Source organism: Trichosurus vulpecula, chromosome 5 (assembly GCF_011100635.1).
Source record: "Trichosurus vulpecula isolate mTriVul1 chromosome 5, mTriVul1.pri, whole genome shotgun sequence".
Lineage (NCBI taxonomy): Eukaryota > Metazoa > Chordata > Mammalia > Diprotodontia > Phalangeridae > Trichosurus > Trichosurus vulpecula.
In genome coordinates this window covers 251,676,549-251,701,290 of record NC_050577.1, presented here as the reverse complement: position 1 = coordinate 251,701,290, position 24,742 = coordinate 251,676,549, and the positions used below count along the sequence as shown (strand labels likewise).

Here is a 24,742-nt window from a genome sequence, read left to right as displayed (position 1 = left end):
GGTATTCAAATGTCAATCAATCAAGTATTTATTGAAAACCTACTATGAACCAGGCATCATAGTAGGCCCTGGGAAGATAAAAACAAAATTGAAACAATCCCCACCTTCAAGAAGCTTACATCCTAGCAAACAGGAGAAATATATACATACATACATACATGTGTGTATATGTGTATTGTATATATATATGTGTGTGTGTGTGTGTGTGTGTGTACACACAAAAAAAACACATACAAATTACCGTAGGGGAGGGAAGAAACAGGAAAGAGTCATGCAGAATGTGATGTTTGAGTTAAGTTTTGAAAGAAACCAGAGATTCCCAGAAAATGATGTTTATGATAACTTTACTTGCTGGCCTAAATGAGACAGTCAACTCCCAAGGATCTGAAGCCCTCTTTACCCTGGGTTTGTGTTTCACAGCATTCAGAGCTGAAGGGGAAAACACCTTAGAAAACACCTATTCCAACCCCTTTGTTTTACAAGTAAAGGGGGCTAGTCTGACTAAATGACTTGCCAAGTATCACCAGATAATCAATGGAGGAGCCAAAAGCTGAACCCTCTAGTTACAAAATCAATATAAGTAATTTTCTTCTCTCTATGACATCAGACTGACAATCATCTGGATTCCCTTATTCCCTGTTTCTTGGATTTCCAGCCTTCCTCTGATCCCTCATATACCATTCTAACTCCTAGGTGACATCTCTGATGGCTATAGTCTTAACACTTCCCAGTACCTGGCATGGCATATAGTTGAATTAATTTTTTGACTACCCACTCAAGGCACTGATACAGGTAAAAACATGGTCTCTGCCCTAAGGGTGCTTACAAGTCATTTAAGGAAATATATCTTTGGCATTGTCAAGCAACTCATATTTATGCAGGGAAGTAGAGGGGAAAGGAATGAGCATTTATTTAACACCTACTATGTGCCAGGCACTATGCTAAACACTTTACAAATATTATCTTATTAGATCCTCACAACAGCCCTGGGAGAGAGATTCCTCCTTAGGACAATTGGATTTAGAGTTTAAAAAGACCTTAAAGATTATTTAGTGAAACAGGTAAGGAAACTCTGCCCCAGGGTGGCTGATCAGTTGCCTGAGATCATGCAGGGAGTAAATAGAAAAGACCAGTTGTGTTGGTACTTTCCTGATCTTAGGTGAACAAGTGTCTCTCCTAAAATAGATATGTACACACTTGAAGATAACTTTGTGAATTTAAGAGCTCCAGAGTTTCTAGATCCTTTTGGTCAGAGCTAACTGGTGGCCTGGAGAGTAATACTGGCAACTACATTAGCACCCTTGGAGAAGATGACCACAAACAAGAAGATTGACCCAAGTTTGTCCCATTTTTCAAAAGACATAAACCAGGACTTGTTTGGACATTTAAGAGCCAATGTGAAATGTAAAATGTCCAATCATAAGTCCTGAAAACTGCATTTATGTACTGATTATTTTTAGTATCAACCTTCTGAGAAAATATAATAGTAGTTATAAGTCAATAGTTAACAAAATGTGAAAGTATTTATAAGTGAAGTGATTGTTCTTAAGTGATTACTTGTTCTTTTGATGGGAATCTATGAGTCTTTTCTGTCCCTTACCAGTTCCTATGTGTGTAAGAAATAAATAACTGTCCCATACCTAATTTACATTGTACATTGAATGCCTTTTTAACTCCCTCCTTTAGGGATGCTCTAGTCATGAGCCAATACACCTAAGCTATAAGTAAAGGGTCAAAGGAACTTGAGGGTTTAATGAAGCAGAATATAATAAAAGGGCACCTGCTTCTCCTGTAGAGTCCAGGTCCTCTCAAAACTGAACCACATGCAGAGCAAATGGCTTCTTGAGGAAAAAAATACTGACAAGGGGCAGTGCCCCAGATTTCTTTGCTCAGCAATGGGTCTTAATTTTAGATGTGGGACTCAAGTCAAATAATAGGTTAATAGCTTGCCTTACTGCACAAAGTGATAGGTATTATCCTCATTTGACAGATAAGTAAACTAAGACTCAAAAGGGGTAAGTAATTTGCCAATTTGTGTGTTTACACAACTGATAAGAGCCAAGACTTGACATCAATCCCTCAATTTCAAGTCCATTCTCCCTTCTACCATTCCATAGCACCACTGAAAAGTCACAATGACAGGATGAGACACAAAAAATACTTGCAAAAATCAAACTTTTATTTAACCATAGTGACTATTGATCGTATAAACCAATGATTTATTTCCATCTGAGTGCACTTCCAGTTTAAAATAATATTCCATAGCTATAGTTGGTACATTCTACTCAGGTACCACATTTTTGAAAGTTTAACACATTCAAGTATGATATGACACCGAAATCAAATAGAGAAAACTATTGGCTCAGAATGCAGACTTAAGACTGAAGAGTCTCTTCATTTGTAGAACTTCACAAGGAGAACAAATATATCTTGCTCTTCCCTGCTGTGTGACCAATGGTGTCTTCCAGACAGTAGTAAAATTCTGCAATCTGCATGAGAAAAGCCCATTCGGCAAGGGGATTTTTTTCATAGCTTAACACAAAATGGCCAGGACATAAAAATCATAAATAACAATTGAATATATATAGTAATAGATATTTGTTTTTAATTATATAACAGTTGATATCATAAATAGTTGGTCAGTGTATCCAAAATACATATTTTATATAAATAATCTAAATTATTAAATATGAATAAATAACAAATAACTTGAGAATTGCAAGTCAAATGACTACTGTTTGATTTCTCTTTGGTTTCTGTACTGTCTTCTTTTTCTCCTTAGATGAGGTTTGTATGAGAGATCCTTCATGATAAAGGGTAGTTCAAATATAGCTTTCTTTTGGACGTTGAGGTCATTCACCTGTTGCAAAGTGGGAAAAAATGAGATGTTAATTTCTGATGCCCAGGTCATGGAGATATCATACGTGTGGAGTACACTAGGAAATTCTCCAACTAAAAGAGACAAGAGCAAATCTCAACCCTTTGATAAAGAGAAGTACACAATTCCCCTTAGATGATTTTTGCTTTGGTAGATTTTATGGATTTCTCCAACTGTCCAGAAAAAAATAAATTAAGCCCTTATAAGGTAGTGATGGGTTAAGACTATGTAGACAGATACACATATCTATACACACATATGTGTATGTTTTGTATATGTGTGCGTATATGAATGTATATATACATATGTATTTTTGTATATATATATACATGTGTGGGTGTGTGGGTATGTGTATACTTGCTACTGCAGAATTCTTAAAGAAATGAAGTGGGAGAGAAGAGTAGACTGAGCCGAGAGACCCTAGGTTCTAATCCAGGCCCTACCACTAAATAGCTCTGGAAATTTCAAAAAAGTATTTTACTTCTGCAGGCCTAATTTTCTTTATCTTTAAAGTGGAGATGGGGGTCGGGTTGGGGGGGGGGAGTGGAGAATGAATACTCAACTCTTAGGCCCTTTCTAAGACTTTCCAGATTTTCACTAAATTGCTTTTATGTACCACCTTGGTGAGTCAATTTAGTATCACCATTAATATAATATCGATGGAATAGAACAATAGCAACTTTTTAAAAATCTAAAATTATTAATTAGTTAATTATCTTCCCACATCTTAATAATGGTTTCCTCCAAGAGGCAAATTTTACTATTTGCATGTCCTCATACTACCCATAGGGGGCAGCATGTTTGACAAAGGAGGGAATATTCAACTTTTTTCTTTGTGCTGCTCCCAAATTTCCTTAAAGTTCTTATTCCAATACTTAAGTCACCATACTCTCCATGCTACCAAACTTGCTTCTTTGTTGTCATCATCTCACGTTACTGAAATCTGCAAATTAGAGCTCCAACAGACCCTTGAGGTCTAATCTAAACACTTCAATACAGAAGGTCAAACTGAATCCCAGAGATAGGAAATAACTAGGCTGAAGTCAACTAGCTAGTGAGTGGCAGAAGCAGAGCCCAAATACAAACCTCTAGACTCCTAATCCAGGGCTCTCCCTATAGAACTAAAGCAATTAGGGAGTTGCTGTAACTCACTGATTAATTGTAAGACATATTACATGACCATGGCCAGTCATGTCTGGACAGAAATTTTAGTCACTTAAGTCTACCAGTGTCAGAGAAGTTCCCTTAGATTCCAAGTTTAGCTAGAAGGAAAGTCCTCACCTTTCTGGGGGCCCACCACTACCTTAATGTGGCTCCAATCACAACAGAGAGGAAATACTCTCATTGGCAGAACATTTAAAGTAATGTATTTCACTGTGCCAGGAGGCAGAAACAAGATAGAAGGGTATTAGGTGGAAGTGACAGGAAGATAGATTTGGATTCAATAAAAGGAGGAACTTCTAACACTTGGAGCTATCTAAAAATGGAATGAACTCCTCATGAAGGAGGGAGTTCACACTACAGCCTCCCTGACCCAAAACTAATGCCAGTGCTAGGGAGCTAATTCATAATTACCTCAACTGTTCTTCCACATTGTGTAAATTTCTATCTCCTCTTTTGAGATGTGTATATATATATATATATACATACATACATAAATGGATAGATAAATAGATGGTAGATTGAATAGATAGATAGATAGATGGATGAATGGGTAGATAAATGGATGGATGGATGGATGGATGGACAGGTAGATAGATAGACAGACAGACAGACAGACAGATAGATAGATAGATAGACAGATAGATAGATGCAATCTTAGCTGCATGTATATTACACTAGTCTGAAATTTTAAAAAACAGAGCCTACCAACCCTCTCCCTTAAGTGGCTTACTCCAGGTACCACTAATGTTAATTTATTGCCTTACCCTATGCTTTTTCTTTCCTATGTAGAATAAGAGAATCTTATGAGGCTAAATAAGACTCTTTCTTCTCAATGAACAATGTATCCCTAACCCTTACAATTCTCTTTCTCTCCTTCCCATGGGGAGGAGGTTGGACACAAGCCATTATTCACTCCTCGAAGAGTGAATTCAACCCTTTCTTGATCAACTTTTCCTGTGGTCATGGATTCAGTGTTAACCTTCATGGCCAGCATTTCTACAGAAACATATTTATGTGATTTGTCACACACCTTCTCCCAAACCACATGAAGCATGACCTCAATTTGAAGGGAAGAATTTTGGCCACAGCATCATTTATCTCATCAAGGTGATATTTAGCCCACTAGTCCTGCACACTCATGCCACAAGACAATTTCTAAAGCTAACACTAGGAGGCGGGATTGCTCTTCATGGATAATATTTGGCAAAGTCAGAAGACTCACAGTCCCCAGAGGGACACCTTATCATTGAGTTGGTTTATTCATATGCTGAGGATTTCCTTTTTGAACCAAGTTCTATTTAGAAAGCGCGTCATTGAATTTCACCATCCTCACCTGAGTGTTGATGACTGCTTCAAAGTCACTAACTTTGCTGGCAGTGTTGTTAGGGAAGAATTTCATGATCATATCCTCTTTGATGTTCTCCATGCTTTTCTTGATGATGGTGTTGTCTTTGAGGACTTCGAAGATTTTGAAATAAACTCTGACAATTTGGCTCATTATGATTTTCTTGTCGCCATCCTGGGAGGGGGAAAGAGTAATGGAGAATGTTAGAAATGTCCCTGGCGGGGGGTGGGGAAGGTGTGGATTGTAGTTTTAGGAGTATGAACCCATGGAGCAACTTGAACTTTGGATAGTTATCCCCAAGAGATTTGCTCTAAGAGTGGAAGTTGGGAGACGTCAGTATCCCAGTGGGTCAGTAGAGTGTAAGATACTGTAAGTTATTGTGAAATAGCCTATGTAAGGAACAATAGCTCACCTCTTTCCAACGGTCCATCATGTTCAAGAAAAGAGTCCCATTTTCAGATATATTAGATGATACATTGTCATTCTGCAAAAAAAGAAAGTAAATGTGTTTTAGTCTAGTCATGAATTGCCCTGAAATGTACAGTACACATCCTACTAAGCCCATGAGTTCTGATTATATTCACAAACAAGAATTATTTGAGTACTCAGGGATTTCAACTTTTGTAACTAGCCCATTTATTTCAAGAAAGTTGAGTTTCCACCTTCATTCAAATTCTATCAATCTGTCTCAATGAAGTATTCAGAAATAGGTGAATGAATGAGATAATATAATGCATACCATTCATTTCACTTTCCTATTTTCTCTGCACCTCTTTTTACCCCTCACCAATGAACTCTGCATGGATGATGATTGTAATTGACCAAAATACCATGACTTGCCTTAAAAAATAAAAGTCACTTTTCATATCAAAAGGCCCTGTTCAATTTAAAAGTCTAAGACTTTTCCCACTAGGAAACACTGCTCCATTGGGCATGGGACTCAAGACTATTTCTCTGAGCCTGACTAAATTCCTATGGCAGCTATGACAGCCTGAAAAGAAAAAACTGAGAATGTTGGGGAATATGCAAATGAAATTTGCATAGGATCAAAAGCAAGAAGTTTAAAGTGGGGTTTGTGTGTGGGTGTGGGAGGGGGTGTGGGGGAGCGTGGGGTGGTGTGGGTAGGTGGGTGTATGGGTGTGTGTAGCAGGTATAGTTCTGTTTAAAAGCTGCCAGAAAGCCTTTAGAAATGATCCAAAAAAGTCAAATATTTCAAACTCAAAAATGACCAGCTAAAGGTACCTTTGAGTGGGTACAATAGACAAATCTTGATTTGGAATCAGAAGACCGTGGTTTCAAATTTTGGCCCTGTTATTTACTCTCTTAATGTACTAACCTCCTGTGTGATCTTGGGGAAGTCACCTCAACTTTCTAAGACTCAGTTTTCTCTTATGTAAAATGATCTTTTAGGTGTATTGGCTCATGATCAGATTGGACTAACTGACCTCTAAGTTCTAACCTCTAGTTCTAAATCTAATATCCTATAATTGTTCACCAGTAAGGAAAAGAACAGCAAGCTGTCTTCACAACCACAAGAAAAATTTCAGCAAATGACTGTTGAAGACTATCCCAGAAGGGACCACCTTGCAAATACATGCTGGAATTGTTTTCAGGTGTGAGGTATCACTGAACTCCAGACCATCTTATTTCAATTGTTTATTGACTATCTCCTCCATTACCAAAACTAGTTTCTATGAAATTTGCCTTTTTCCTGTCTTATTTCCCAGTTGTCCAATAAACCTGAAATCCATGGCATGTGATTGTTCTTTTCAATAGGGAAAGAACCATGGGCTGTATTTCTTAACAAATGCTCCCTTCCCCTCTCCCCCACAGATATCTAGTACTATTGACAATGTCCTCATCTTTCTTCACATTCCTAAAGTGCCTATCTCTAAAAATCTTAAATCCATCCTAATCCTCCCCCCCACCTTTTCTTTTACAAGCAATCAAGGTTAAGTGACTTGCCTAGGGTCACATCCTAATTCCCTTATGAAGTCATTAGCACCACATAAGGTGGTGGCTGGGAGCCAACTATTTCAGGTGAAGTAAAGAATCTGGTTAATGACCATCAAATAAACAGCTGTAGCTACTTGTGCCAACCCATCATAAACACCCAGCAAAGTAAGCTGTAAGCCATTTTCAAGAACGAGTGAGATATTCAAGGACAGAGAGGTAGAAAAAACATATACCACCCCGTTAAAAGTTCATACTTACAAAGTATCTCGTAAGAGTTGTTAGGTCTTCTCTTAGAGTAGCTTGAGAATAACCCAACACGATGCAAAGGCAGGATGCAAAGAAGTATCTTGAATAATTCATTGTTTCAGCAAGAAGGTAACCAGGCAGGAAGAGTAGAAACCAAATGTTTCTTGGTGTATAAATTTATCGGGTCCAAGTCTCTTAGCTGAACTAACTCTTCTTTCCTAATTAGCAAACTTGTTGATGATCAGGAGAAGAATGTACTTTACCTCCTTCAGCTGCTCATATTTATACGTGGCTGTTGAATGTCATCATCACAATTTTTCACAAGTTTTAGCAAATGAGATGGTGTGAGATAGGCAGTGATGCTAGTTGGGGTTATTAATAGCTATGGTGTTGTGGGATTTCAGTCTTGTCATTAGTTTCCTTTAACTAAGGTGGGGTCTTTGGTCGATGGTGCTCATTGTCTCCACCAACTGTAACATTGTTGAGGGATCCCTAGAAAGCACTTTTACTTCCTATCAGGCTCCAGAATGGAAATTTTCCTTACACCACCACCCAATTTTGTGTTAGGTTAAGGGTGCCTCTTCGTTGGCAGCACAAACTGAGAATTTGTTTGTGGTTGGTAATAAGCAGAAAAGGAAATTCTCTTCTAACCTATGGGCAATCCTACCCTGACAGAGTGGAAGCACTTTTGACTTTTTCTTGCAAATGGCAAAAAGAAAAAAGCCAAGAAAGACTGCGGTTAAGAGGTCAGCATGAGGAGGAAGCCTTTAGAACTAGTCGAATAATAGAATATTCATCACCAGCTTCCAGACATTCTAACAAAGGTTCTTAAACTGGAGTCCATGTACAGATTTGAAGGGGTTCATGAACTTGTATGATTAAAAAAATAAAACCTGTATCTTGATTTTCACTAGCCTCTAACTGAAATTTAGGAATTCCTTCAATTATTTTTTTTAATTCTGATAAGAGGTCCATATGCTTCACCAGACTCTCTCTCTCTCTCTCTCTCTCTCTCTCTCTCGCACACACACACACGCACACACACATACATGCATACATACACACAGAGAGAAGTTCTAGAATATTTCTATTTAGAAAATACACATCTATTCCTCCCTTAAATTAGGGGGAGAAGAAAAGGAAGAGATCCTTATTCACTTATTTTTACAAATACAAAAAGTTAAAGTCTTTCATTCTCCCATTTTTATATTGAAGTATCATGTTTTGAAAAACATTCCTTCTCTAAGGCTTTGCATTAGACACATTACATACTTGGTTCAAAAAAATATTTTTTTAGGATCCTTTCATTTCATTGTTGTGGGTTGTCCGTCCACTGACAGAGATTGTCACCCCACTCGCGCCTTGATTGGCAGTCTTCACTAATTACTATGGTCAAAAAAAATGTCATCACACAGTGGCCAACCTTTCCATACTTAACTGGGATGGTCCTCACATGACAAACGATCTATTGCCAGTCTAGTTGAAATTTTATCAACTTGGTAGAAGCAACAAAAGTTTGTGGTCTGTTGTCATAGACTCCAAGGATCTAGGGCCAAGTCCAAACCCTGATGAAATGCTGGGGTAATATTTTAGTGTAGGTTATAGTAGATATGAATGCTTCAGTAAGGTAGTTATTTAAATGAACAGACCCAATGACTCAGAGTCTAAAGAAATTTAGTTGGGCTTGATGGAAAGCAAGTTGTTTACAAATGGGAATTTTATTCCCATTTGAAAATTCCGTTCAATTTAATAGACATTAATTAAATGCCTGGACTATATTAGGTGAGAGGCCACATGGCACCATGGGTAGAAAACTGGCATCAATGTCAGGGGGACCTAAGTTCAAGTCCCTCTTCTATCACATCCTGGCTGTATGACCCTGGGCAAGTAATAAGAAGTTTTAAAGCAAGTGCTGACCTGAAATGGTACTTGGAGTTCCCTATAACAATAATATCATGGATACTATCCAAAAAAAATTCCAGCCCTTAGGATCATAGAATCATCCATATGAAGGTGAAAGGGAACACAGAGGTCAAACCTTTCATTTTACACTTGAGGAAAATAAGATCCAAAAAAATGAACGGATTTGTTCAAGGTCACGCAGATAGTAAGTGACAGCCAGGATATGAACCCGGGTCCTCTGACTCCATGGACAGCATTGAAAGTTAACTGTGAAATAGGCCTTGATCTCATGGAATTATGTTCTAATGTGGAAAAAAATGCACACAAGTAGGTTATTACAAAATAAAGTCCAAGAAATTTTGGTTGAGCAGTGGAGACAGAGTCCTAATAAATAAGGGTGTCAGGGAAGGTCCTATGTAAGTGGTGGTAATTGGATTGGTTGATTGTTACCTTTCATTCTTAAAGAAGACCAAAATGACATCACTATGTTGGAGTCAAGCTACAGTGTGTCCGACCATGGCTGATCAGAGCAATATGAGTTTGAAATGCTCTACCCCAGGTTGGACGTAAATAGTCCATACAAACATTTGCAGTAGAGATGTCTCTCAATTTGTGCATCTCACATACTAACTGACTTATGTATTAAAGGGAGCCAGGGAATCCAAGGGGCAGAAGTTAAAAGTTAGAACATTTCAGGCATCAGGAACCACATAGACAAAGACATAGAGGTAGGACATCTTATACAGGAAACAGTCCAATTTTTAATTAAAAAGCATAATGCATGAGGGAAAGTAATGTAAAATCAATCTTCGAAGATAGGTTGCAACCATGGTGTGAAAGACTTTAAATATATTTTGTCTTAGAGGCAATAAGGAGCCTCTGAAGTTCCTTGAGAAGGAAAGTAGCATGGTCAGACTTTGTTTTAGGAATAGAAATTTTCTATTCCTTTTCACTTCTATAATTATTATTTGTATAATAAATTTTTATAATTCCTATAATTCTATATTCTATATATTTCTATATTAACATCCATATGTAGTATGGATAGGGCAGCTAGGTGGCACCATAGTGCACAGAGGGCTGGGCCTGGAGTCAGGAAGATTCAATGTCCTGAGTTCAAACCTGGCCTCAGATACTTACTGTGTGACCCTAAGCAAGTCACTTAACCTTGTTTGCCTCAGTTTCTTCATCTGTAAAATGAGCTAGAGAAGGAAATGGCAAACAACGCCAGTACCTCTGCCAAGAAAAACCCCAAATGGGGTCACAGAAAGTTGGGCATGTCTGAAAACAACACAGCAATGGAATATGAATTGAGGACAGGCTAGCCTGGACACAAGAATATCAACTGACTTCTGCTCCCCATGATATAGATATGATATAAATACAAAGAGAGCAATGGGGTGCTTTGATGAGCTGATATCTACATCCAGAATCATATAGATTGTATATGTATATAGGTTAATGTGATTAATAAATATGTAGCTGAGATATATAGGGATAGGTAATGAGGGAGAGAGCACAAGAAAATCAGAGACAGAGAGGGACAGAGAGAGAAGAGAAAGACAGACAAAGACAGAGATAGGTGGGAAGGGAGAGGCAGAGAGACAGACAGAGACAGACAGAGAGACACAGAGAGACAGACAGAGAGACAGAGACAGAGACAGACATAGAGAGATTTCAGTCCTGTCATTAGTTTCCTTTAACTGATATGGGGTCTTTGGGTGATAGTGTTCATTGTGTCCCCCAGCTGTACCTTTGTTGAAGGATCCCTCAAAAGCACTTTTACTTCACATCAGGCTCCAGAATGGAAATTTTCCTTATACCACCCCCCAACTTTGGGTAGGTAAAGGGTGACTCTTCACTGACAGAACAAACTAGAAATTTATTTGTGGCTGATAATAAACAGAAAAGGAAATTCTGTTCTAATATATTGCTATTCCTACCTTGACAAAGTGGAAGCACTTCTGACTTTTTCTTGCAAATGGCAAAATAGGCTAAGAAAGACTGTGGTTAAGAGGTCAGCTTGGTCAGAGACAGACAGAGACAGTAACAGAAAAAAACAGAGAGACAAAGACAGAGAGAGTGAGAGAGAGTGTGTGTGTGTGTGAGAGAGAGAAACAGAGACAGACAGAAAAGAGAGAGACAGAGAGAGAATGCAGACAAAATGTTCCCTGACTCATTCTTCATTTTCTTTTCTAACTATAAGAAACAGAGATAGAAACAGAGACAGAACAGAGAAATAGAAGAATACATATGGTTAGTCATACATACATACATCTAAAACTTTAAGGAATTTCTGCTGAAGAAACTCCCTCTCACAGTTGGGCCAGCTCCCCCCTCTGCAACTGATAATTTTAGAGAGTTTTGTAAGCCACAGAGGAGTCAAGTAAATGATGTGCCCAGGGTCCTACACCCAGGATGTGTCAGAGTCAGGGCTTGACCTCAGGTCCTGACTCCAAGGCCAGATATCTGACCAAAAACCATGCAACTTCTACTAAAATCATAACAGAGACTTTTACAACTCTCTCTCTCTCTCTCTCTCTCTCTCTCTCTCTCTCTCTATATATATATATATATATATATATATATATACACATATATGTATATACATACATACATATGTATATACATACATATATATGCATATATATGTATATATGTTTACATAGCTCTATAGATAGTTATAGATTCAGACATAAATAGACACTTTAGTTGATGAAATATTAAGTACTTATGTGAGGGATTATGTTGAGTACAGGGATGATACAGTGATACAACAATGAAATTAACTATAGCGATGGTCCCCTAACAGTTGATAGTCTAGTAGGAGAGATAGATGATAGATAGATATATAGATAGAAAAATGCAGAGATATATAAAATAAGATAGATGTCTTGAAAGTAGGTCTTTTTGTCTCTCTATATGCATATATATATATATATATATATATATATATATATATATATATATACACACAAAGACATATATACATATACGGAGAAACTCGTTTGTATGAGTTCTATAGACATAGAGATATATCTCTATATGTCTGAATAGCGATATAAAGAAAGATATTTTTGTACCTGTAGATGTACAAAAGAGAGCCATAGAAAGATGGGAGATGCAGCATGGAACAATGGATAGCCAGTCAAACTTGGATTCAATAATCAGGTTTGTCTTGCCTGTAACACACACTGACCCTGGGTAAGTGATTTAATTTCTCAGGGTTCCAGGCAATTCTCGAAGATTATGAACTTCAGAGCCAAAGCTGACTTCTAATGACAGAGGGGCATTTCCTCATCTGAAGTTCCTTGAAATCAGAGCGAGTAAGACCTTTGATTCAAAACTTGGAGATCCTAGTTTTAGTCATGGGGAAATTGGACTCTGTAGGTAACCTAGCCAAGATCACACAGGTACTAAGTAGCACAGTCAGAATTTGAACCCCATTCCTGGGACTCCAAGTTCAGTGATCTTTCCACTATAATTCATCAGTTTTCTTCTTTTGAAATATGTATATTCAAGACTATATTCCTCATCCACCCTCGCTGACAACATACGTTTTCTACACTTTAGATTGCTATGGGTAGAAGACATGGAGCCAAGGAGAAACCTGGGCTGACTACAAATCCAAGGGTGTTCTCATTTTGCTGAAGGTAAATTTTTATCCTCTATCATTTGTGATACTTAAGGACACAATGACATGTACTTTTGTATGCCTTTTTTTTCTTGACAAGTTTGCCACCCAAGGAAGAAGTTTCTTTTTTTTTTTGCATACAAGTCACCTTACATTGAATGCAAAACCAGAGGTTTCACACCTTTTCCTTCAGTCACTTCTGAAACAAAAAAGAAATTCACCCCCTAGCTATCCTTGAAAAGTTCTGTTAAGCAACCCGGAACCCAGATGCGGCCACATTACTAAACTTGGTTTCTCTTCAGCTAAACATTCTTTCTGAAAATTGGCCGTGAAGCTACACAGAGTCAGCAAAAGTAGAGATGGTGTCTCATACTCCAACCTTTCATTAATAAGTATTCAGTGTCTCAAGTGACACGTCAAGCTCACTATTTTCCTCTACAATCAGCATTCGCTTTAGGACTCAGGCACCTAGACCTCAATTCTTTCCAACCAGATCCGTAGGTTAGATTTCTTCTTCGGATTATGAGTCATCGTGGAGCAATGAATGGATTCCCTCCCGCACTCTCCTGGAACTCCCTGACATCAAGTGTCCCAAGCAAAATGGGCATCTACGTAGAGAAAAAAATTATCAGAGTTTGACTCATAAAGTTCCCTCCCTTTGCGGAGAGCTTTCAGAATCCCCCTCCTCCTCTCAGCCCTGGGAGTTCCAAACTGGTTGATTGCACTATATTCTTCCAGCCTTTAGAATTTTCACACCTCGTCAGGGTTATAATGATGATATATCTGATCACAAGAAGCATCAGTAATCTAGAGAATGACAAGGAAAACCACTGCCATATTTTCTATTGGTTGTGCAAAGTCTCAATCATAAACTGACATCACCCATTCATTTATTTTTTCCTTCATGGAATGTTTATTAAGTTTATCAAGCCCCCTTTGTGTGGAGGGCTGGGTGAAAGACCCCAGAGAAATATAAAATAAATAGGACATGGCCCACAGCCTCATTGAACACACAAATTCATAGGAGAAATTAATACAAAAACATGTAACTATAATAAAAATAGAATATTAGTATTTGTAGAACCTATATCAGATTGCACACCATCTTGGAGAGAGGGGAGGGAAGGAAGGTGATGAGGTACTTGGGTGCCTGTGCCTGGACCCCAGTTCCAAAATCACATCTCTCCCTAGCCTCAAAACACTGTCCCTAGCAGTTTCTCTCCAGCAAAACAGAATAGCATGCCCTAGCAAAACACTTATCTCCAGCTGTAACTATAGAATTTATTAGTTTGGACTCACTTTGTATGTGCTGAACTGGCTGTGTACTGGGTCATAAAGACATTTACTACTCATTGGCCTATCATGTGCGTGCTAGACCTAGACATATGTATGCTCCTTTACATTTATCTTGTCTAACAAGACATTGATGGAAGCAGCCTGGGTATTTCCCAGTCAATCCTGACTGTTAGTTAACTTAGTAATGTATCAGGTCTAAAAACACACCTCCATGTAGCACCCCCTTGGGCTATTTCCCAGTGAACTCTGGATAAGATACCTGCTCAGTAGATACAAAAAGTGTATGTTCCTTTAAGAACTGACCACCCCTTAACCACTCCCTAATCCTACCCCAAAACAACTAATTAACATATTTGGCAGGCTTTACCATCAAATATCTTATATAAACTTTACCTACACCCCTCCAAGGTTGCAGGTTCCCTAAGAACTCTTGCCCACTGAAAAGTGTAATAAATCTTTGTCACCTTGATTTAAAGAATACTTGAGGTCACGAATTCATTCCAGATATCCCAACCCTCTCTAGTACTTGGGTCCTTAAGGAGTACTCCTCCTCAACTACCCTGTCTGGGAACTCCAGTCTTGGGGTTCCTGAACCTCATCTCCCTAACCCTCAACATTGGCAGAGAAAAATTTAAAACCCAAAAGCTTGTGGAACTGAATGTTGAAAACTAAAAGTAAATTAATTAATTAATTTTTTAAAAATAGAATATTGTAAGTGCATAGAAGAGAAAATCTTTGATATGTCTGGGCTTACCCTTTCTTGTAACATGCCACATCCAATCTAGATTTACCATCCCCTCCTGTCTGCTACTCCTGACCTACTCCTTTTCTAGAACACATATAAAAAGCTTCTAATTCTCCCTTACCTTGGGCTCACAGCCTGGGAGTCATCCTGAATTCCTCACTATCTATATGCCCCTTTCTCTCCTCACTGCCACCACCCTAGTGTAGGCCCTCATCACTTCGTGACTTGATTATTGCAATAGCCCTCTGGTAGGTCTACTTGCCTCAAGTCTCTCCCTACTCCAACAAAATACTATATTTGGCATTCAAAGTCCTTTATATCCTCTTTCCAATTTTCTTATGCCTCATTCCCCCCAACGCATACTCTTTTATCCTGTCACTGCCGTCCTGGCTGTTCACAAACAAGACACTCCATCTCTCAGCTTTGGGCATTTTCTCTGGCTCTTCTCCATACCTGAAATGCTTTTCTGCCTCATCTCTGTTGATTCGTTTCCCTGGTTTCTTTTAAGTCCTAATTAAAATCCCATCTTCTGCAGGAAGCCTTTCCCAACCCCTCTTAATTCTTGTACCCTCCTCTCTTAATTAGTTCAGTGGATAGAATGCTGGACCTGGAGTCAAGAAGACTCATCTTCCTGAGTTCAAATCTGGCCCTCAGACACTTAGTAGCTGTGTGACCCTGGGCAAGTTGCTTCACCCTGTTTGTCTCAGTTTCCTCATCTGTAAAATGAACTGGAGAAGGAAATGGCAAACCATTCCAGTATCTTTGCCAAGAAAACCCCAAATGGCATCACCAAGAGTCAGATGTGACTGAAACAATTGAGCAATAACAACAATATTTATCATGTACATACCTTGTTGGTACATATTTGATTGCTTCTTATGTCCATTGGGTTGCAGGCTCCTTAAGGGCAGAGATTATTTTCCTATTTCTCTATTCCCAGTGTTCAACTCATTGCCTGGCACACAGTAATCTCCTTGAGGGCAGATTTTTTCCTTTTGTTTTTGCATACTCAGTCAGTCAATAAGCATTCATTAAGTGCTTCCTACGTGCCAGGCACTAGGAATACAATGAAAGTGCCAACTGTGCCTGGCATATTAACAATCTGTTATTGACAGGATGATTGATTGATCAATCAATAGGTGAAATTATTGTATGAGAAAGGTCCCAGACATGCTTCCACCAAACTAGGAAGGGAAGGAAGAGCAATGGATAGAAGTTAAGGGAAGGGAGAAGATGCTTTTTGTTGGGTCATTCCTCCTCTTTCTTTTCTGTGAAGATCTTCTCAACCAAGATACTGACTACATTCTCCAAACACAACCCTCACAACACCTGGCTAAGTTACGGATACATCTTGCCTCTTCAGAGATATGGTTTTACCTTTGTACACTGGGTACATTTCCGATACATTTGTACTCATCCTCCACCTCCCAGCTTCAATGTTTCCCTTCACTCTTCCCAGGGGTCTGCTGGAGCCAGCTCTCGAGAGCGTATCATTAAATTTTTCAAAAATAGGACAAACTCTACAAATCAGGGCTTGGTATATTGTTTTGTTGATTATCTCAACTTAGGAAAGTCGAGATGAAGAAAATACTAATAATTCAAATTAAACTTCAAAGGGGATCATGCATATAATTTTTTTCCTTCTGGAAGGCCAATTGTTATACATTTACTAATACACTTCTGCTACCTCCTCAAGTGTATCTCAAGTTCAGTGCTTTCAAGTAAGGTAAGCACCCATAATAAAGTAATGTTGTTTTAGCATCATTGGCTCATTTGCTTCTTTTATGAAAAAGCTACTGCAATGGACTGGCTCAGAAAAATACAAATAAAGTACTATGAGAGTTGAGCAAGAAGAGAGATCACTTTGGGCCAGAGAGTTGTTCAGTGCCTATGGGGAATAGAAGAAGGATATCAAAAATGGACCCCGACTTTCAAGAGATTATAATAGAATTGGAAAGATGGAATAATATTGATCAATGATGAAACAAAGGAAAAAGTATTGAAATAAGAGTCAGGAGACCTGAGTTCTAAACTTGACTCTGTTACTAACTCATTATCTGACACTGGACAAGTCATTTTATCTCTCTCGGTCTTGAGGACCTCATCTGTAAAATGAGGAGTTTAGACTAGATGACTGATGGGATTTTTTTCCTGATCAGCAGGCTGTCTTACCCAACTTAGACCAACTCACAGAGTATGAAGAGCAATCTTCCGTCTTTCCTGATTTAGCCCAATGAACATCTAAGTGTGTGAGCATTGCACTTACTAAGCCAACTCAATTCAATGAACATTTATTAAATGCCTATGTGTCTGAATGGGGCTATCCTGAATGTTGGGTATAGGATAGAGAGTAAACTCAAAAAGCTATAGTACAGATTAGGGAGTAAATGCAAAGGAGAAGTCCGTAGTATATGCTATCTCTTTTCAAAGCCAGGGAAATCATTTTCTTCAGGAAGAATCAAAGAAGGCTTCATGGACAACTAGCAGTACGGAGGTTTGGAAGTGTTTTATTTTAACAGGAAGACTAACTATTTCCTCTTGGCTGATCCCTACCCTCACATGGTCAGGAAATTTTTTCTCCAAGTCCTCTCTTTAACCATTCCATAGGTGCCATGGGCATGCTCTCCCTGAGCCAATATCCTCACACTGTCCCCTCAGGAACAGAAGAAGCCCTTGGAACCCACTTGAGAGAGATCAGTGAGGAAGTATAATTGTCAGGGGCTACTCCCCCTATGAGAAGCTTCCTTCTGCTCCTATTTACCAAACCTGATTTTCCCCTAATACCATGGTTTTGGCTGAATTTTTACCCAGGGTCTTGTGGCATCACCTTTTGTTCTCTTTCAGGGGAATTATTGAACAATAAGACTCCCTTTCATTTTGTTCTAGAGAAAAGATTCTTAACTTCAGTGTAATAAGCCTTTTTAGAAGTCTGGTGAAAACAATAGACTCTTTCTCAGAATAATATTTTAAGCACAAAACATAAAATGCACAGGATTACGAAGGAAATCAATTACATTGAAATAAAAATGTGTTTGTTTTCCTATTCAAATTCACCGACTCCTCCCCCAAAATCTATCCATGGATTCCTTAGGGGTCCGGGGACCCTGAGTTAAGAACTCCAGCTCTAGAGCCCCAGCCTCAACAAGTTACCCAGTCTCTCCAAAACTAGATATAGAATAGCTTTCCATTGACCTGTTAATTTGTTTTTCCCAAGATTTCTCAGCAAATCTTGTTTGTGAATCTTGGCAATGAGCTAGTACATTATACCTTCATTAATTTCTGTCTCGATTTTTTTTTGGGCTGATGTTGTAGCTAGCTGGCAAGCTTCATTTAGCTTCTCTTTCAGCTGAGAGATACCCTGATGAGACCATGCTCAGTGCTTACAGGGACTAGGACAACTTCCTTCACTGGTTCCATCTCCCGATTACTAATACTATGAACTATTATTCATAGCCCTTGATCTCCTGTCTTCATGTTCTTATGTAGTCTATGTCCCATTGCTTTATACTTCAGTTCACTGATCTATGGAATTCCCATCTACTATATCTATACCATTCCTGTGGATACTTAGCACATCTTGACTTAACTTTCTGGTCAGCTGTTGTTGTTTTCTTATAGAAAATAGTTACCTTCCCAATAAGATAGTAAGCTCCTTAGGACAGGAACAATGTCTTTTACTCTTTTTGTATCCCCTACAGTGCCTAGTATAATAACTTATAATAATAAATAATAGTACATGATATCATTGATGTGTTTAGCTCTTCCACTGACACTGATAGCAACCCCTCTACACCCTAACAGTTGGTCATCATCATCCTCTCTGCCTTTTTATTTTTGTACCACAAACTATTCACCAACTTCACCCACTGCAATCCCCCTTACATGATTAATTAACAAATATGAATCACAAAGTAATTATGATCAGCCATACTTTCATGAGAGGCAGCATGATATACTGGATAAGGCACTGGACTGGATACAAGGAGGTCAGTTAGGAAGCTATGGCAATATTCAAGGTGAAAGGTAGTAAGAACTCAAACTAACATGGTGGCCACATGAGTGGAGAGAAGAGGATAGATGCAGGTGGTGTTGTGAAGGAAGAAATGAAAAGATTTGACAACTGATTGTATATGTTGGGGCAAGGCAGAGTGAGGCATCAAAGAATGATGCTGAGGTTGTAAACCTAGGGAACTGGAAATATTGTGCTTCCATTGAGAAAATTAGGGAAGGTAGAAAGATGTAGGGATCTCTGAGGTCCCTTTGAGTTCTAGATCAATGATTCTATAAACCTCACAAAGCACATTGGGTACTATGAGTATAAATGCAGTGCTCCACTGAGGGATGGCCAAGATGTTATTATAGACATCTTGACAAATCTTTTCCATGTTTCATCTGTTTCTTCCTACCAGCTTAATCTTTAAATATTTTTGGAATGATCTGACTTAACTGGGTCTCTGTAATGCCTCTGTAAATTAGTTTTTCCCTTTGATTATTTCTCAGTGTTTTTTTATTGGGCAATATGCCTCAGAATCTTTCATTCAATTCAACAGAAATTTATTAAGGCCTACTATGTGCCAGGTCATTGGGTTACATACTGAGGATATGAAATGATGAACAAAACAGATACGAAAAAAAAATATAGCACCTGATCTCAGCAAGTTTACATGCTACTAGAGAGAAACAACATGTGCATAGATAAGTAAATGCAAAATATTTGCAAAAGAAATGCAAAATCATAGTACTGAAAACAAAAACAACCAGTATAATCAGGAATTCCCCCCTTTCCTTTTCAGGATATAATTGTTGGTCTATCTTTTTAGCAGAGACATTTGCTTGGTATTCTAAGATTAAAAATAAAAGGTTATTTTCCCAGATGATGTATATTTTCCGATCTGGTCTTAGGTCATTTATTTTTTTAAAAATCACCCTTCATGAACTTAAAGCAGATATGGAACTGAAATCAGTTTGATGGCCAGTGTGTACACTTGATGTACATATGTGCACACATGCAAATATGTGTATTTATCTATATAGATATGTATATAGGGCAGCTAGGTAGCACCCTAGTGGATAGAGTGCCAGGCTTGGCGTCAAGAAGACTCATCTCTTCCAGAGTTCAAATCTAGCCTCAGACACCTATTACCTGTATGACCCTGGGCAAGTCACTTAACCCTATTTGCCTCAGTTTCCTCGTCTGTAAAATAAGCTGGAAAAGGAAATGGCAAACCACTCTAGTCTCTTTGCCAAGAAAACCCCACAAAATGAGGCCACAAAGAGTGACTGGAAAATAACTGAAAAACAACAAATACGCACATGCATGTGTAGCCATAGAAATTCCTGGAAATATCTACTAAGTCACAAAGGAGTTGAGACTTGCATTGTTGGAAGAATTAGCCAAATAAATGAAATCACAGATCCCTGAAGTTTTGAAGTATTGTCTATATACTACAATGCCTGGCTGGCAGGTGGCACAGTGTCTAGTGTTGGACTTGGAGTCAGAAAGAGCTGAATTCGAATACTGCCTCTGACACCTGCTAGTTGTGTGATCCTTGGCAAATCACTCGACCCCTTTCAGCCTCAGTTTCCTCAACTGCAAAATGAGGATGACAGCACCTAATTTGGAGAGCTGTTGTAAGGATTAAATGAGTGCACTGAAAATCTTAAAGGTCTACAAAAATGTTAGCTATTCTTGTAATTATTGAGCATAGGTCTTCTTATGGGAGCACTCCCCAAGCATATGATGCATGCTAGATTGGGAATCGGGGGACCTGGGTCTAAATCCTGTCACCTACTACTTATATGATGATGGGCAAGTAGCAACCCCTCCAGACCTCAGTTTACTTATCTATAAAGTGAGAAGGTTGGAGTAGGTATCCTCAAAGGTCCCTTTCATCTCAAAATCTTTTATGCTAATGCACCTATTTTCTGCCAGAATGATATTTGCAAAGTGGCAACCTTTTTAAAAGAGAAACTAAGGCTCGGCAGCCCTCTTGCCCAGAGCCTTTGAATGTGTGTGTATCTAACAAGGCAAAAAAAAATTAAAAACCCACAATTAATTAGCCAAGAGAAACTCTAAGTGACGTAACAACAAAGAGTCAAGCTATTCTACTCTGAGAAGATGACTCTAGCTCAGAGAACCCAGGGCAGGGAATACTGATTCTCCCCTCCACTTTGACATGTGGAAGGGTAGTTTCCTACCTTTTACAGCATGGTGGTATGTATTCTGCTAAAAGATCCTGTGGTTTGGGGGTTTCCCCACACTTCTTCCACATCTTTAAAGCAGACGGTGACTCTGCAGGTCGGTTTTCTCCTTAGTCACATAGGAATAGGATTGCCCCCAGCAAAGGTGTCAAGCCAATTTAACCTGATTTCCTCCCTCCATCCCCTCAGCTACCCTCTGAAAGGAGGAAGTGTCTCTCTTACCTTCAATCAACCATTGATGTCACATTCCACCACCACCCCTCCCCCCACTGATGACACTTTTTGGTTTCTGTGCTTTGGTGCCACTTTCCAGATTTATAGAGCCCAGGTGCCAGGCAACTTGGCCCCTCTGTGGGAGAGCAGAACTCTACTTTCTGTAGTCAAGAGATCATTGTTTCGTTTCTTCTTATAAGAGCTGTAGTTTTAAAAAAAAACTCTACTTGAGCAAACATTTCTTGACCTTAGTGGAAACACATTCTGTCAAATTTATGCTCACCTTAGTTGACCCTGTCCATTGTCACTGTCACAGCAGCCCTACTCAATGGATGGTAAACTCTCGATCTCAGAAAGATTTAAAAATGAATACTCTGAAAGGGCCTCATTTTTCTCTTTCATATTCTCAGGCTCCTGCTGTCCTTTGTAGTCTATAGAGTTTGTGTCCCTTAATTTTTTGTTGTTGTTGTTTTGCTTTGTTTGTTTTTGTTTTGAGACTGGTTTTCCTTATTTTACCCAGCCTTGAAATACACCAGTCATTCATGGACAGATCCAATTCCTGATCAGCACAGGTGTTTGATCTCACACATCCAACCTAGGCTAGTTTGCTCCTCCCTAGGCAACATCATGGTCCACCACTCCCAGGAGTTCACCATATTGGTGTCTTCCTTAGTGTGGACATCCAATGGGCTTAGAAATCTCAACTTCAAGTGATGTGTCAGCTTCAACCTCTCCAGGAGCAGGAATTACTGGCAGGTTCCATGGCCACAACATGAGAAGTTCCCTAACTCCTAATCCTTGGTTCAACCCCAAGCATATTAAGGGACCTAGCATAGACATTGATCTAGTAGTAAATATAAGGTCCATTCAGGATCGGTGATATTGACACTTTCCCCAGTACTCTTCTGATTTATTCTTATCTTTCTCTTTCCATGCCTGGTCTGCCACTAGACTCACTCCTAGTGATAAATCCATACCTCTGCCTAGGAACAACTTGGTTTTTTGTTTTTTGTTTGTTTATTTGTTTTTTGGGTTTGTTTTTTTTTTAATTATTTATTTATTTATCTTTTTTTTTTTTTTTTTTTTTTTTTTTTTTTTTTTTTACTGTCTAGACTTCTCAGTTTGGTAGCATCAAGAACAACCCTGGGCAAAATTACAAGGAAGGTGAGTTCTGTTTGGGTGTGAGCTGGTAAATGTTTAACAACCAACTCTCCAAATAACATACACAGTACATACTTTTAAGTTTAATCACCCCAATGATCCAAGACAATTGCAAAGGATTCATGATAAAACATGCTATCCACCTCCAGAGGAAGAACTGATACTGTCTGAATACAGACTAAAACATGCTATTTTTCACTGCCTTTCTTTTTTATTCAAGTTTTCTTGTACAAAATGACTAGTATGGAAGTGTTTCACACGATTACTTATATCAGATTGCTTACCATCGCAGAGAAAGGGGAGGAAACAGAGGGAGAGATAGAATTTGGAACTCAAAACTTTTTAAAAATGTTTTAAATGTTTAAAAAATTGTTTTCACACATATTTGGGGGAAAATAAAATATTATATAAAATAAGAAAATGTTTAACCTACATTAACATTTTGTCCATCATTTTCTTAAACCTAGACAATCAACAAAACAGTAAATCAAGCCCTGATTTGTAGCATTTGCCAATTTCTGAGGTGTAAATGCTCATAGGAAAACTTAACAATTAGATCTCATGAGCCAGTGTGAGCTGGCTCCAGCACACACCAGCTTTTGCCTTTGGTGTCTCTCCTTCCCAAGTTTATCCTTTTCCCAGGGGTAAGCTACACTAAGTCAAATGTATATCTTCTTACAGAGATCTTTCTCAATGCAACACTCTTGCCCTACCCAACTCGTTTATCCCATATGCTTGGTTTTTGTATTCTTCCTTCTTGAGCTTCCCTGGAAGATTCACTAGACCACCTCATGTTCTAGGCCTTTCCCATCCTCTCTACTTTATCAAAACTTCCCTTTTATGCGGTATTCTGTGAGGCCCTCTTCTAGGAACCTGACAAACTAATCTATTACTAAGGTGTTAACATTAACAAATGTTATTTGGGGTCAATAACAAGGACAACAATTCAAATATAAACATAATGTGCATAAGCTGCAGATGCAAACCCCAAAAGGAAACAATCTCCGCCAACGAGATAATTGAATTTTGGTAATGGTTTTCTGTAGATAGTGCCTTTTAGGAATGTTCCCATTATGTATGTATTTTCTATCTCTCCCCATCTGATTTCCTTTCTTTCCTTATAATTTTTATTTTTTTGTTATTTTATACTTGACAAATACCAACAAATGTGAATATTTCCATGTGCCAAAAAGTAGAAAAAAGAGTGTATATATGTATATACTATATGTATATATATATGCATATACGTATATATGTATATGTATATGATATCATTCAACTCTATTACAAATAGATTGGAGGTTTTTTAATCATATAATAAATTCAAACTGATAGTTGTAAAACCATCCAGTTTATCTCTATCTACCTCTGAGCTTCCTTCTGTTGTCTTCTATGCATTTCTTTAAAGATTTAATTATCTTCTGTTCTTTCTTTTCCTTCTTTTTTTTTGCAAAACTATCACTAGACCCCTTCTTCTTTCCAAATCCCCCTCTCTTTTTCTTAAAGATGCTACTTTATACCAAATTAGCATGATCAGGCAAAATAAATCAACTCACTGGCCAAGTCCAAAAATGGATGTTTCATTCTCACCTCTAGTGCATTCCTTTTCTGTCAGAAAGTGGGAAGCAGGCTTCATCATTGGTCCTCTGGAGTTGTGATTGTTTATTACATTGATTACAATATTTAAATCATTTAAAGTTGCTTTTCTTTACAATGTGGCTGTCATTTATAAATTGTTCTCCTGGTTCTACTCACTTCACTCTGCATCAGTTCATACAGATCCTGCCAAGTGTCTCTGAATCTGGCTTTTTCCTAATTTCTTATAAAAATATTCTGTTACCCTCACATACCTTCACATAATATGTGCATGTTGTTGTTCAATCATTTCAGTCATGCCCAGCTCTCTGTGACCCCATTTAGGGTTTTCTTGGCAAAAATACTGAAGTGGTTTGCCATTTCCTTCCTGCTCATTTTACAGATGAGGCAACTGAGGCAAGCACG

The 24,742-nt window shown here is 38.4% G+C and overlaps 1 protein-coding gene across 1 annotated transcript; it reads right to left on the bottom strand.

The window, feature by feature from the left end:
- Positions 1–2,731: 2,731 nt before the first annotated feature.
- On the bottom strand, positions 2,732–7,703 carry LOC118849748 (interferon gamma-like). The gene is made up of 4 exons (XM_036758714.1): positions 7,602–7,703; positions 5,800–5,871; positions 5,376–5,561; positions 2,732–2,860 (listed from the first exon to the last, which is right to left on the bottom strand). Exons 1-4 carry the CDS (start codon positions 7,701–7,703, stop codon positions 2,732–2,734), a joined length of 489 nt encoding a protein of 162 aa, XP_036614609.1.
- Between the last annotated feature and the right edge of the window lie 17,039 nt (positions 7,704–24,742).